The sequence below is a fragment of the Mytilus edulis genome, chromosome 3 (genome assembly GCF_963676685.1).
Source record: "Mytilus edulis chromosome 3, xbMytEdul2.2, whole genome shotgun sequence".
Classification (NCBI taxonomy): domain Eukaryota; kingdom Metazoa; phylum Mollusca; class Bivalvia; order Mytilida; family Mytilidae; genus Mytilus; species Mytilus edulis.
This window is the reverse complement of record NC_092346.1, coordinates 106,952,232-106,968,297: the sequence shown is the minus strand read 5'-3', so window position 1 is coordinate 106,968,297 and position 16,066 is coordinate 106,952,232. Positions and strand designations below refer to the sequence as shown.

At 34.8% G+C, this 16,066-nt stretch overlaps 1 protein-coding gene across 3 annotated transcripts in view; it reads left to right on the top strand.

Annotated features, from left to right (window-relative positions):
• Positions 1–15,064: 15,064 nt before the first annotated feature.
• LOC139518133 (D-beta-hydroxybutyrate dehydrogenase-like) overlaps positions 15,065–16,066 on the top strand; it is a 37,937-nt gene continuing 36,935 nt past the window's right edge. For all 3 annotated transcript variants that reach the window (XM_071309825.1, XM_071309827.1, XM_071309826.1), the window contains exon 1: positions 15,065–15,312. In XM_071309825.1, the coding sequence (XP_071165926.1) occupies positions 15,161–15,312 (152 nt within the window). In that variant the 5' untranslated portion in view covers positions 15,065–15,160. The remainder of the gene's footprint in view (positions 15,313–16,066) is intronic.

Sequence of the window (16,066 nt, the reverse complement as noted above, 5' to 3'; positions counted from 1 at the left end):
TACATAAAAAAAAAAGAAGATATGTGGTATGATTGCCATGTTAAGACAACTGTCCACAAGAGACCAAAATGACACAGATATTAACAACTATAGGTCACCGTACGGCCTTCAACAAAGAGCAAAGCCCATACCGCATACTCAGCTTCAAAAGGCCCGAAATGACAATGTAAAACAATGCAAACGAGAAAACTAGCGGCCTTATTTATGTACAAAAAATGAACGAAAAACAAATATGTAACACATAAACAAACGACAACCACTGAATTACAGGCTCCTTACTTAAATAAATGTTCATAACATACTAAATGTATGTTCATATTGAAATTGATAGAAAACCAAAAATTGGGAACTTTGGAAATAAAGGTGGATGGTAAAAAAAAACATTTTCCTGTCACCAATAACCTACGACTTCTGATACTTTTGCTGAAATTCTCCAGTCATGCTGTATTTTACAAAATTCCTCCAACAACACTTTACATACTTTAAACTACGCTCTGAATGCCCGCGATTTCGCGGGTGTGTTCTAGTTGGTTAATAAAACAGCAATGTGTGATAATTACTTCTATTTAAAATTTACAAAGTCGTATTGGTATAATACATCATTGTGTGATAATAACTTCTATTTAAATCTACAAAGTCGTATTGGTTTATAAAACATCATTGTGTGATAATAACTTATATTTAAAATCTACAAAGTCGTATTGGTTAATAATACATCATTGTGTGATAATAACTTCTATTTAAATCTACAAAGTCGTATTGGTTGATAATACAGCATTGTGTGACAATAACTTCTAACACAATGTTACAAAGTAGCATTGATTATAAAACAACATTGTGTAATTATTACGTTCAATAGTCTATTTTCATATCATCGACTTTTTACTCCGGGTTCTATAATTTTTTATTTCCTCTGTGATAAGACATCCTGGTAATCATGAGCCAATCACGAGCAACCAAAGAAGTAAAATCAAATACATATACGGTGCAATTTGGTGGGAAAGTTTAATGTTTTATGATGATTAAGTCATTTATAGAAAGCATTAAACTGTTAAATTTCTCTCAAACTGTACCGATTAAAATCTTGAATTAACTTATTTCTGTTGCTCTTGTTTGACCGAGTACCAGGATTTCCAACTATATTGAAGGTGTGGTAGGGTGAAATTTCAATGGTTTGTATGTATAAATTTTTAAAGGTACCCTGTCAACAAAATATAATTTCCGGAGTCAAAAGACGGTAATATGAAAATGGTGTATAGTAAACTGATATACATGTATCTGTAATAAAAGTTAAGCATCTTCGTCTCCTTGTAGCATGTCTGTCAAGGTCAATTGATTTGCATAAATAGAAAAAACAATATTTTTCCTAAACCTCTGTTCATTGACATAAACAGGATCACAGTTAAATGTTTCGTAAACATTGTCCTGTTCTACATGTTGTTCTTGTCCTCCAAGACTTTCATACACTACAAGTCTTGGCAACGTGTCTGCAGAAGAATATTGGCTAATTTGGTTCGGTAATGGCGGATCAAACGATGAAGTCTTTTTTCTGTTGCATTGTTTGCAGCATATTCCGATTGAAAAAGATAACGATAAAAGCAACAGAAAGGATTCAATTCCTATGATAATAAATAAGTAAACACTATCGACGGATATTTCACAAGTTAAGTTGTTTTGGTATTCCAGTGTTCGGGCATCGCTTATGTTCACAGAAATCATGTTCACAGTCACTATGAATTATACTTTGTTTGGCCACATCACTTTAGATCATTTAATTGCTACTTGGTAACAGTACAATGACTAGGAGTTCGTTCTATTGCTGCTTTGTTTTAGTCCCATCAGTATATAATTTAGTCACTCATCCTAACCTACAATATATGATCATAAATGTTACTTATTCGTGCTTCAATGTTTGATTCGAATTATTATCTGGTATGTCCTGTATATATAGTATAATATGCATGAAAGTTATCAGTTGTCACTATCATGTATTCTATGATATATTATTTTAAAATTTTACATTTGTAACAAATTTGCATACTTTTAAGAAACTTCCTTAACATATGCTTTTTAATTTTTAATTATTCAAATCAACATGTGTATTGTTATATTGGAGATATGATCTGCTTGTAAATCAGTGCTGTGTAAAATTTCCTTAAACAATAGTACGTTCGATTTGAATTCTTTGCATTAAGATGATCGATCAACTTAGTGTACTTGATTACAGATAAATCATCGATAAAGGGTGAGGCATATTATGTAATAATTACATTATATTACAGCTCAGTATTTAGTATGCAATGTTGGCAAGCAATATTTTGCTATGTTGATAAAAGAGATTCGGGTAATTTTCATTAAAAAAAAATAGATAGTAGTTTTCAGTAGTCGACCGAATACATAAACGATGCTCAATGTATAACCATAAAAACAAACTAGAGGCTCTAAAGAGCCTGTGTCGCTCACCTTGGTCTATGTGAATATTAAACAATGGACACAGATGGATTCATGACAAAATTGTGTTTTGGTGATGGTGATGTGTTTGTAGATCTTACTTTACTAAACATTCTTGCTGCTTACAATTATCTCTATCTATAACAGTACTTTCTGTGGAAAATGTTATTGAAAATCTTCAAATTTTAAGAAAAAATGTTAAAAATTGACTATGAAGGGCAATAACTCCTTAGGGGGTCAATTGACTATTTTGGTCATAGTGACAGATTTGCTCTTAATGCTTTGGTTTTTGAGTTATAAGCCAAAAACTGCATTTTACTCCTATGTTCTATTTTTAGCCATGGCGGCCATCTTGGTTGGTTGGCCGGGTCACGCCACACATTTTTTTAAACTAGATAACCCAATGATGATTGTGGCCAAGTTTGGATTAATTTGTCCCAGTAGTTTCAGAGGAGAAGATTTTTGTAAAAGATAGCTAAGATTTACGAAAAATGGTTAAAAATGGACTAAAAAGGGCAATAACTCCTAAAGAGGTCAACTGACCATTTCGGTCCTGTTGACTTATTTGTAAATCTTACTTTTCTGAACATTATTGCTGTTTACAGTTTATCTCTATCTATAATAATATTCAAGATAATAACCAAAAACAGCAAAATTTCCTTAAAATTATCAATTCAGGGGCAGCAACCCAACAACGGGTTGTTAGATTCATCTGAAAATTTCAGGGCAGATAGATCTTGACCCTGATAAAACAATTTTACCCCATGTCAGATTTGCTCTAAATGCTTTGGTTTTTGAGTTATAACCCAAAAACTGCATTTTACCCCTATGTTCTATTTTTAGCCATGGCGGCCATCTTGGTTGGTTGCCCGGGTCACGCCACACATTTTTTAAACTAGATACCCCAATGATGATCTTGGTCAAGTTTGGTTAAATTTGGTCCAGTAGTTTCAGAGGAGAAGATTTTTGTAAAACTTAACGACGACGGACGACGGACGACGACGGACGACGGACGACGACGGACGACGGACGACGACGGACGACGGACGACGACGGACGACGGAGACGACGGACGACGGAGACGACGGACGACGACGGACGACGAACGACGACGGACGCCGGACGCAAAGTGATGGGAAAAGCTCACTTGGCCCTTCGGGCCAGGTGAGCTAAAAAGGGTAAATCAATACCTACGGTCATATTACAGTCAACCTCTTAACGGCGTCACACATTGGCGTATAGACCGGCGTGCACCAAACGTACAGGGAAAATTGACAAAGTCGGTATACGGTAGTTGCACACCTGAGGAACGCTAAGCAATCGTTAAACGCGCGTTGCATAAGTTTGAAGTACGTCGAAAAGCAAAGGTATACGCTTGGTAAACGCTACAATTCGAGAAATTTTTTATGCAGCTTAAAAATTTTCATCCTGCTCAAGCGTGTGTCTAACGTATACCTGTACGCTACACGCACGTTATACAAACGCTACAAGCGCATGCTACAGATCAGTTTAAGACACGTTTAGGGCACGTTGTATACGCTTCGAGATCGTTCGACTTTAACTAAAACGTATGCGGTTGTAACAAACACCCCATAATAGAACGTCTAAGATACGACCGGTGTCCTATAGCCATTCTTCCCCCATGCCATTTTTTCCGAGGGAAAAAACTGGATCGATCCAATTTTTCCCCCGGAAAAATTGGCATGATCCAACTTTTCACCCTTAGTGAGATTGGGGAAAACCAGGATCAATGCAATTTTTCCCCCTTATAGGACGAGAAGCTAAATTTTCCCCCTTGAAATATAATGTTATTTTATAAATATTTATCCAAAAAAAAAGAAAAGTAACTTTTTTTTATTAGTTTACCAAACCTTCATCGTATCAATATTCATTTAATATATTTCGGGTGTTTTTAAGCTCGGGATTTCGGGATCCGGGAATTTTTTTCTCGAATTTCGGGGTGTCAGGATTTAAATTTATTTCCGCGGGATTTCGTGTTTTTAAGCCCGGGATTTCTGAATCAGAACCTTCCTACCCCCTCCCCCACCCCCACCCTACCCCCCCCCCCTCGAGAATGATAATAGATATAAGAAGATGTGGTATGGAAACTTGCTGGCAGTTCAAAGGATTATGGTATTAGTATGGAGTATACACCTTGTAAAAAATAAAAATAACAAAAAATAAGTTGTAAGTTGCCAGGCCAAAAGAATGCATGTAAATGTCAGCATATTGAAGATTCGGACGATCAGACAAAATAATACCCCAAAAAATGCAATTACAAACGGCCGAAAAAATATAGACGCACTGATGAACATGAAGACAGACAGATTGAGATATAAACCGACTGGTAGACATGTAGACAGACTAGTACTGGTGTAAACGTAAACTGACTTGTAAACATGTAGATAGATTAGTCAACACGGAGACAGACGGGTGGACCTGTAGACATAATATTAGATATAGACGGACCGGTGAATATGAACTCAGACTGTTAAACATGCAGACAGACAAGTAGACACATAGACAGACCGATGAAAATGTAAACGGACTTTTGGAAATAGTACACATATCCTTTTGAGAATGTAAACCGACTAAAGGACTACTTGAAAAAAACTGGGGGAAATACAGACAGACGAGTGGACACATAGACAGGCTGATGACCATGTCGACATTGACAAAAAATATTTGTCAGCATAAAAATCTAATTCCAACTCTGTTGGGTTTGATTTTCAGACTGATATAAATACTACCGGTATAGTAAAATCTATTCTATGGGGGAAAGATTGGCATGGGGGAAAAGTGACAATATGTATACGTATTGCCAAATTTCCGCGGGGGGAGAATGGCAATGATCCAAAATTTCCCCAGGGGAAGAATTGGTTCATGCCAGTTTGTTCCCTCGGGCAAAAACTGGCATGGGAGAAGAATGGCTATATAACACCGGGAAAAAGAATGCATGTAAATGTCAGCATATTGAAGATTCGGACGATCAGACAAAATAATACCCAAAAAAATGCAATTACAGACGGCCGAAAAAATATAGACGGACTGATGAACATGAAGACAGACAGATTGAGATATAGACCGACTGGTAGACATGTAGACAGACTAGTACTGGTGTAAACGTAAACTGACTTGTAAACATGTAGATAGATTAGTCAACACGGAGACAGACGGGTGGACCTGTAGACATAATATTAGATATAGACGGACCGGTGAATATGAACTCAGACTGTTAAACATGCAGACAGACAAGTAGACACATAGACAGACCGATGAAAATGTAAACGGACTTTTGGAAATAGAACACATATCCTTTTGAGAATGTAAACCGACTAAAGGACTACTTGAAAAAAACTGGGGGAAATACAGACAGACGAGTGGACACATAGACAGGCTGATGACCATGTCGACATTGACAAAAAATATTTGTCAGCATGAAAATCTAATTCCAACTCTGTTGGGTTTGATTTTCAGACTGATATAAATACTACCGGTATAGTGAAATCTATTCTATGGGGGAAAGATTGGCATGGGGGAAAAGTGACAATATGTATACGTATTGCCAAATTTCCGCGGGGGGAGAATGGCAATGATCCAAAATTTCCCCAGGGGAAGAATTGGTTCATGCCAGTTTGTCCCCCGGGTCAAAAACTGGCATGGGAGAAGAATGGCTATATAACACCGGGACGCGTCTCAAATACGTTCAAGAAACTTTTTTTTTCTTCGTAGCGTGCATTCCATCTACATTAGACAAACGCCAGGCATTCGCAACCATACGTTTCTTGAACGCCCAATAAACGCTTCAGTACGCTTCTCGTACGCCCAATTCCCGCTTATAGCTCGTTATACACACGTTATATATATGATTGACAGGTTGAATGCATCCAAAATTACTAGCGTATTGGCAGCGTACATAATTTTATAGCACGCCCTGCGTACGTCGGAGCTATACGCTGATGTGTGATGCCTGTTTGAAGGACAAACGGTGTAATTGTTTGGCCAGTCTTTAAAAATAGTTGATTAAATAGTTGGTTTGATTAGACTGTAAATCAAATTTCAACAAACAACGCCATAAATCATTATAATTGATTGTCTGAAAAACCAATTCATTTTGTATTGTAAATACTTGTTACAACTTATTATAACGATTTTTTTTTCTGTCTTACCAAGGGTGATTTATCTTGTTAAATGTAAAATTGTGCAGTGACTGGCTTATCTAATTTCTTAGTTTACTACATTGTACACTACCCTTCCTGCAGGCTAAAACCTCAATGCAATGTCTAGATTTATATACCTTTTCATCAGAAGGTCGTATGCAAACACGTTAAACATCAGAAAGGACAAAGCAAGGACGTCAAATCATTGATTTCGTGTTAAAGTTGACAATTGAGATCTATAGATTGGAAACTGGTATACCGATACCAAAATACATAATGGAGAAATATGTATGTCTATAGGTTGCATTTCTGTAAATAAAGACCATGCAATTTCCATAGTAAACTGGGACAATTTTACTCTGAAGTTTCGTGAAAAAATATATCCTAGAATAGAAAATTAATATGCGCTACAATTTTATTCAAAGTTCAAAATATGAGGCTGTGCGGCATATTTTCAACATTTATGCCCTAAACTTGTAAGTGTTTAAACGTATACTAAAATTGTGTACTACCCCAAACTTTACTTTTTGCCTACTTCAGAATTCATTTTTCACCGTAATAGTAAGTTTTTATACTGGTAACAGTTCCAAGTTATGTCTCTATTAGAATATAATTTATTATATGGGAACCAGTGTGTCAACAAAACAAATGAAATTTTCTAAGATTATCATATATCTTCCCAAAAGACGTGTCAGTGGTTTGAGAAACGCCTTCTTTATTCTGTCCGTTAAAAGTCAAATTCAATTAAACGTGTACAAAAGGAATAAAATTAAGCGATTATATATTTTTGTTGGATATAGATACGTGCAAAACGTCTGTTATATAAACATATACAGGCTTCAAATTTCTGGTATTTGCAGAAGACCCCGATACTGATCTTATCTACTTCATGTCGGTAAATGAAAAAGGACTTTACAACCCTTGAAATATTCATAAGTTAAGCATTTATTTTCATGTAATTTTACCACTTCGTTCATGCGTAAAACACGTTCTATGCCGATCTGTCTTTTTCTTGTCCCCTTTTTTGCACGTTAAGAAACCCATATGATAAAGGCATTCGGTGTACTTGGAAATATCGGAAATTACTATCTAGTCTATTTTTAGTTCCGGGGGGACCTCGATGGCCAAGTGTTCTAAGTAGATACTAAAGTTAAACTTTTAAATGTTACATGTCTGATAATGACACTTGTCCAGTGTGTGCACAATCTAGAGAAGATTTAGAACATATCAGTGATATGTTTATTAATTGTGTCAATTTGTCACAATTCACTGATTTTCTGAAGGATTTTTTACTAAATACTAAATGTGTAATGTTGATGATACCTTTGTAAATACGCTTGATTTTGAAATTCGTATTGTTGAATCCTCAAGTTAAACTCAATATAGTAGACTGTTTTAAAACATTGTTAGGATTATACATCTCTCCCTAGTATTTTTATCTTTTAAATCAGAGGAAAGAACAGTTATTATTAGAAAATATTTTATATCGGACAATCCTGTTAACAAAGTTACAGATAACCATGCAGAAATATTGTATTAACTTTTAACTAAAAAAGTTGATATGTAAATGTCTGTGTGTGACACCAGGTACTGTCTAGTGAATTTTCAATGTACTGCCAGTGTTTGAATAAAAATTTATCAAGAAAAGTAGTTACTACTGTAATCACTCGATAGTCAACACTGAGGTTGTGAGTTCGAACCCCGTTCGTGTGGGTGCACTCGACTCCAATCTTAATTGACTAGGATTGTCACTCCGACTCAGTTTTCATATCGAAGGTCGGTGGTTTCCTCCGAGAACTCCGGCTTCCTCCTCCAATAAAAACTGGCCGCCACGAAATATTCTAAATGCGGTGCTTAAAAGTGGCATTAAAACACCAAAAATCGATCAAGCAATATTTTAAGTTCCATTTCGGTCGGCATTAAAATGTGATTCTCTTTTTTGCTATATAAAACCTTTCAATAAACAGCTTGAACTTTGCGTACAATCCTCTTTAAAGACCGAAAATAACCTTGAACTTAATTCATATTTAGACATACTATTCGGAAAAATACTTAAATAGTCTGATATTAACAAATTATTATCATTCCTCAAGTTAGGAAAGCTAAGCATCAGTGTTAATACCAGTACTGTCTTTTGTTTGTCCTCGCTATATTCATGCCTGCCTGTCCCAATCCTTGTTATCGAATTAAATGTTGATTTCCATTATTAGGTTTTTGCTTTCTTGTTTGTTTTTTGTTTTGATTTTGTTTTTGTAATTTGCAAGTTGTTGGATTTTTTTTCTATTTTTTTTTTTTTTTTTCATCTTGGACATTTTGAAAGATTTTTACAATTTTATTAGTTTTACTCATTGTTGAAGGCCTTTTCTGGAATAATTCACATATTTGTTCCTTATTCATTCTTTTTTTTTTTAATTCTTCTTATACTTAACATATGTTAACGCTGATAAGAATAGAGAAATTGTCAAGAACACATTCTCATTTGAAACTAATTTGCGGAAAATGCATTTATCAAACGAAAATGACAATTTACAATTATATATGGAAAAGAATGTCAATTAATCGATCATCTAATTACACGTAAGAGTTCAGATGTACAAATGTGCATACTTTGTCGAATGAGCAAAAGTATGTCTAAGCTTTACGATTAGACATCGGACTGAATAATCTCGTATCTTTGTGTTAAAATTCCTATTTGCCTGTCCCAAGTCAGGTGTTAATGGCCATACTTTATCATATGAGCCAAGATATGTTTACTTTATGAAAAGACATCAGACTGAATAATCTCGTATCTTTGTGCCTTAAATGTTTCTTTTTTAAAAGATTAATGGTCCCTTCTAAAATTTCCTATGTATCTGAATTGTACTAGGGTAAAAATCTTATATTTACTAAATTATATTCTATAGACTATAGTTTGGGCTGTAGTTATTTTTAATTACGTTCAGTTTTAAAGACATGTATGGTGACCTAAAATTGTTAATTTCTGTGTCACTTTGGTCTCTTGTGAAGAGTTTTCTCATTGGCAATCATACCACATCTTCTTTTTTTTATATGCATAGGTAGGCTAGTAGTTATTTAATAGTCAATTACGTTAAGTGTTTTAAAAGACCGTAATCAGAATAACGTGTCCGAGCAAGATTATATGTCTTCCTGCGTACTGTTGCCTTGTGAACAAGCACATTAGAAATCAAACTCAGTGTGTCGGTCTTGTACAAAGCATTGTATTGCATCACAAGAGTACCTATATGGTATAAAAAGTATTTCATAAAATTGATTACGGCAAGCTATTTACAGCCGATTCCATTGAGTGTGTAGGCAAAGTTATATCTTTGGTTAGCTTGCTTGTTAGCTGAACCGTGAAGTTATTATAAGGTTAAGTATACTACCCACCTGTCGAAGTAGCCTAGTCTTACAGACAGATATATTGGTTATCTGTCGGACTAGTCTACTTTTAAAAGGAGGGTAGTTTACCTAACCTAATAATGACTTCACGGTTTAGCTAGCAAGCAAGCTAACCAAGGACTGCCTACACACTCGGTGGAATCGGCTGTAACTACTACTACCGTTAATCTAAATAAAATTGAGAATGGAAATAGGGAATGTGCCAAAGAAACAACAACCCGACCATAGAAAAAAACAACAGCAGAAGGTCACCAACAGGTCTTCAATGTAGCGAGAAATTCCCGCACCCGGAGGCGTCCTTCAGCTGGCCCCTAAACAAATATATACTAGTGCAGTGATAATGAACGCCATACTAATTTCCAAATTGTACACAAGAAACTAAAATTAAAATAATACAAGACTAACAAAGGCCAGAGGCTCCTGACTTGGGACAGGCGCAAAAATGCGGCCGGGTTAAACATGTTTGTGAGATCTCAACCCTCCCCCTATACCTCTAGCCAATGTAGAAAAGTAAACGCATAACAATACGCACATTAAAATTCAGTCCAAGAGAAGTCCGAGTCTGATGTCAGAAGATGTAACCAAAGAAAATAAACAAAATGACAATAATACATAAATACATAAATAACAACAGACTACTAGCAGTTAACTGACATGCCAGCTCCAGACTTCAATTAAACTGACTGAAAGATTATGATTTCATCATATGAACATCAGGCACAATCCTTCCCGTTAGGGGTTTAGTATCATACCATCATACCATATATGAGAAGAACATAACCCGTGTCATGCCAACAACTGGTTTTTGAATAAATGTGTTTAGTTCCGATGCAAAGACCCTATAAGTGAATCAATATTAACGCCAAAATATGCAATCTTTAATGACCTGACAACAGTATCGTAACTATATCCTATAAAGTATACTCGATAAAATATAGGTTCCCTCTACCCTTCATAAAATATATGCCTAGCGACGTTCCTAGCAAGGGTATTGATTTATTGTTAACGTTTTATTTTATTTACACGTACAATGTCAACTGATAAAATAAAAATATTGTAGTTATTTTTTATGATTAGTTGGGTTATTCTTTATTTTTTACCAGCTCAATTGCTTTCTTCCGGGTTTCATGGACTCCTTTTTTTAGTCCGTTGTTCTTTCAAGTTTTTAAGTTAAATAATCATTTTCATTTAACTTTTTTGTTTTAAACATAATTATATACAAACAAAATATGTGAAATTAATGTTTGTCAACCCTCACACTATTTACCACATAATATTTATATATTTTTTTCTAATTGTTTACATAACTTAAGTATAAAAGTGTAGGTGTGTCATTAAACAAGCTAGACATGCATTAAGTCAATACAAATCATGTCATTTGTCAAGGATGTATAGCAGTGTTATAAAAAACATGCCCCTTATATACAACTTTAAACTTGCGAACGGGGTATCCACGAATGTGTCTAACACTATATACAATGAATATATACAAAGAAGTAACATATATTCTTATGTCATTATCAGAGTAAAAAAAATAATATATTATAATAAAATAAGACAGCTTACTTAAAAGAATTAACACCATTATGTACAACAATGGTCTGCGAGAGTACATGTCGTTCAACATTTTTTACGAAAACTGTTCATTTTCTTTTTACTGATATATGAATGAATAATCACCATTATCAGTAATTGAATTTTATCGTTTGACAAAAACTCTATGACCTGGAAAGGTAGGACTTAATATGTATTTATTCATATCAGTAAAGTACTCCATATAGAAGAATATTCAGATCACCTGATTAGAAAGCATCCATGCAAGAAAAAGATAACAGGCCACAACTAGAAGAAAATCCCTTGTACAAATACACCTTCAAAGGAGCTTTTTAAATATACATCCGAATTGTAAAAGTCATCCACATCTACCATTTAAAATAAATTTATCATATAGTGTGGTTAATCCAATCTACTTTGAAACGTAAGTGACTTTAACTAGATGCAAATACGATTGGACATAATTTACTTGGGGGTAGGCCTTAAATCCTAGCAAAATTTGATACCCTTTATTTATAAAGAAAATTGTTTGTTGGCTCCCATTCCAAGTCTAAGAAAGCAGCAGATTTTTGATATTCATCTTAGTATTAAAAAGGACTTTAGCCGTTTTATATTGCCATGTTTTAAGTATTTGGTGACTGTAAGTTGATGATAGTATCCATACGACACATTAGTGTGCTAGAGATGGTCCGATTACCGAGGTCTTAGGAAACAAGAAAGTAAGAAAACGATATATTCTTCAGTTTGATAAAGGCATTTTCCTTCTTACAATCAAGTTCACATGTTTTAAAGGAAAACTCTTTCCCTCATTCACATTTATGGAGAAATAATTATCGATTATCAAAAATTAATGCAAAGAAAATTTACCTGAAACAATTCTTCTTTCCTTTCATCGTGATTACAATATATTTCCTTATATAATGTTAAATCAAAGTAATGCGTTAATTATAATAGCAAGACACATGTTATCACGCCTTGTCTGGTGAATACAACGTAGTTACCACATTTAAGGACAAACAAGTTTATTAAATCTTTTAGAGATAACATGTAAAAAAGAAAAGTGAACTATTCTTATCACAGTTAATGCTGCTTCTCTCGCACAGTTTTATATAATTATGATACTCTAAATAACATAGTCTGTTGGCATATTTTTATCTTTGTATAAATGTTGGGGGAGGGGGGGATAAAAAATACAACATATACAAAAATTTATTCAAAAAAACAAAAAAATATAATTTTCTTAAAAGAGCCTTCTTCCGATGTTCTGACTAGCCTAAAGCTACATTAAAACATAAATCGGAAGTAATGTCACGTGTTCAATTGATGGAATACCTATGTTAATCAATGGATATGTATAGGTAGAATAAATTATTGTATTATTATATCTCTTCCTTTTCCCTCAACGATGGTGCATGTTCTCTAATTGAGTATAAAAAAATATAAAAACCATTCATAACTGTCCACCTATATTATTGTTTACTCCTTAGCAGACGGTCTAAATAGTCTCAATAGTCGCTGGACGTCAGTGTGATGTTGATATGAAGGTCTCATTGACAACATTGATTAATAACAGCTTTATGTGGTGAAAGAATGGCTCTTCCGACATGGATTTAGGCATTTCTTACATTTGATTGGTTATAAAAAAAATTGATTAAGCAAAGAGCATGTCCGTAATTCCATTACTGAGGACGTATAAAAATCATGATAGTAGGTCATGAGTACGTTACCAGCAATTCCATTACGAAGGTCGTATGGTAGTAGGTCATGCGTACGTTACCACTACTTCCATTACCGAGGTCGTATGATAGTAAGTCATGCGTACGTTGCCAGTATTTCAAGTACTGAGGTCGTATAGAAATCATGATAGTAGGTCATGCGTACGTTACCAGTAATTCCATTACGGAGGTCGTATGCTAGTAGGTTATGCGTGCGTTACCAGTACTTCCATTACGGAGGTCGTATGCTAGTAGGTCATGCGTACGTTGCCAGTATTTTAAGTACTGAGGTCGTATGATAGTAGGCCATGCGTACGTTACCAGTAATTCCATTACGGAGGTCGTATGCTAGTAGGTCATGCGTGCGTTACCACTACTTCCACTACCGAGGTCATATGATGCGTACGTTGCCAGTATTTCAAGTACTGAGGTCGTATAAAAATCATGATAGTAGGTCATGCGTACGTTACCAGTAATTCCATTAAGGAGGTCGTATGATAGTAAGTCATGCGTACGTTGCCAGTATTTCAAGTACTGAGGTCGTATAAAAATCATGATAGTAGGTCATGCGTACGTTACCAGTAATTCCATTAAGGAGGTCGTATGATAGTAAGTCATGCGTACGTTGCCAGTATTTTAAGTACTGAGGTCGTATAAAAATCATGATAGTAGGTCATGCGTACGTTACCAGTAATTCCATTAAGGAGGTCGTATGATAGTAAGTCATGCGTACGTTGCCAGTATTTTAAGTACTGAGGTCGTATAAAAATCATGATAGTAGGTCATGCGTACGTTAAGTATTTAATACAAAAATTCAGATGTAATGGTTCCATGATAATTCTTAAATTCTTTTGTAGTATTTCGTGTCGTGTTAACCTTGAAGTGTTTTATGTCCAATTTTGATTTGAAAATATTCAATATCTAAGGGCAATAGCCTTCTCCCCTCCCTAAGTTGGGTTAGGGTTAGGGTTAGGGTTAGGGTTGGGGTTAGGGTTGGGGTTGGGGTTAGGGTTAGGGTTAGGGTTGGGGTTGGGGTTAGGGTTAGGGTTAGGGTTAGGGTTATTTCTATTTGTATCCATCTGATGGGTTAGCCTTTTTTAACTGATTTTTATATGTCGTTCTTATGTTGTATTGTTACACCACTGTCCCAGTTCAGAAGATGGTTGGGATCCCGCTTACATGTTTAACCCCGTAACATTCTGTATGTGTGTGCCTGTCCCAAGTAAGGATCTTGTTATTCAGTGGTTGTCTTTTTTTATGTGTTACATATTTGTTTTTCGTTCAATTTTTTAACATAAATAAGCTGTAAGTTTTCTCGTTAGAACTGTTTTACATTTGTCATTTCTGGGACTTTTATAGCCGACTATGCGGTATGGGCTATAGTCATTTAAATTACTGAAGGCCGGACGGTGACCTATAGTTGTTAATTTCTGTGTCATGTGGGCCTCTTGTGGAGAGTTTTTGCATTGGCAATCATACCACTTCTTTTTTATATTACTAATAATGTTTTAAATCCCGGTGCAACGGTTTTATTATGTATTCCATTCTCAATTTTATGTTTATTTTAAATTCACAGCGAATGTTCAAAACATTGTTAGTAGATAAATTAAAGTTCATAAATATTGATAGAACTTCATTTGAATGAAACAGAATATTACATTTTCAAATCGTATATTTACTTTTCCAAACATCCCAGCTCGATTCGAATCTTTAAAATTCATTATCAATATTTAAGATAATAGTGACCTTCATAAACTGAAATGAATAATACATTGTAATAGGAGATCATAGGAAACAAACGTATTGTAATCAGCAGGTTAAACAAATACGACACATTTACTTTATCTATGAATGAAATTAAGTAGAATAGTTGTATGAAAAATGGAGGGGAAAGTAGCGTTAGTTACGGGCTCTACAAGTGGAATTGGTCTAGGGATTGCAAAGGAACTTCTTAAGAATGGATGTGAAGTTATTTTAACTGGCTCAAGAAGTAAAGAAAATGCAACAGCAGCTATAAATGAGGCCAAGGCAAGGTAAGATTATGTAACATTAATGGCATGTTCGTTTATAATGATGTTAATTTTGCTCGGTCTGCTTTGCAGACCTATTATTGAACTTCTGCTGTTGTCTGTTCTATGGTCGGGTTGTTGTCTCTTTGACACATTCCCCATTTCCTTTCTCAATTTTATTCGTTTGATAGCATATAATAGTTAAAGACTTTTTTAATTTTTGCCTGCTCAGTCTTTCGCTATCAGTGCAAAATTTGAGGGACTAGAATTAATCTTTATGCAGCTAAGTTTTTAGCTATCATTGCAACCGGTGCAGTAGCAGAATATTTTGTTATGCTGCTCAGTCTTTATTTATCAGTGCAGTGATGTACCAGAATTTATGTGTATGCTGCTTGGTCTTTCGCTATCAGTGCAGTGGTGTACCAGTATAGATGTTTATGATGTTCGGTCTTTAGTTATCAGTGCAATGCAGTAGCAGAAAATAATTTTGAGCTACTAAGTCTTAAGCTATAAATACAATGGTGTACTAGAACTGATGTTTAAGCTACTCAGTCTTAAGCTATAAATACAATGGTGTACTAGAATTGATGTTTATGCTACTCGGTCTTAAGCTATCAATACAATGGTGTACTAGAATTGATGTTTATGCTACTTAGTCTTAAGCTATAAATACAATGGTGTACTAGCATTGATGTTTATGCTACTTTGTCTTAAGCTATCAATACAATGGTGAACTAGAATAGATGTTTATGCTACTCTGTCTTAAGCTATCAATACA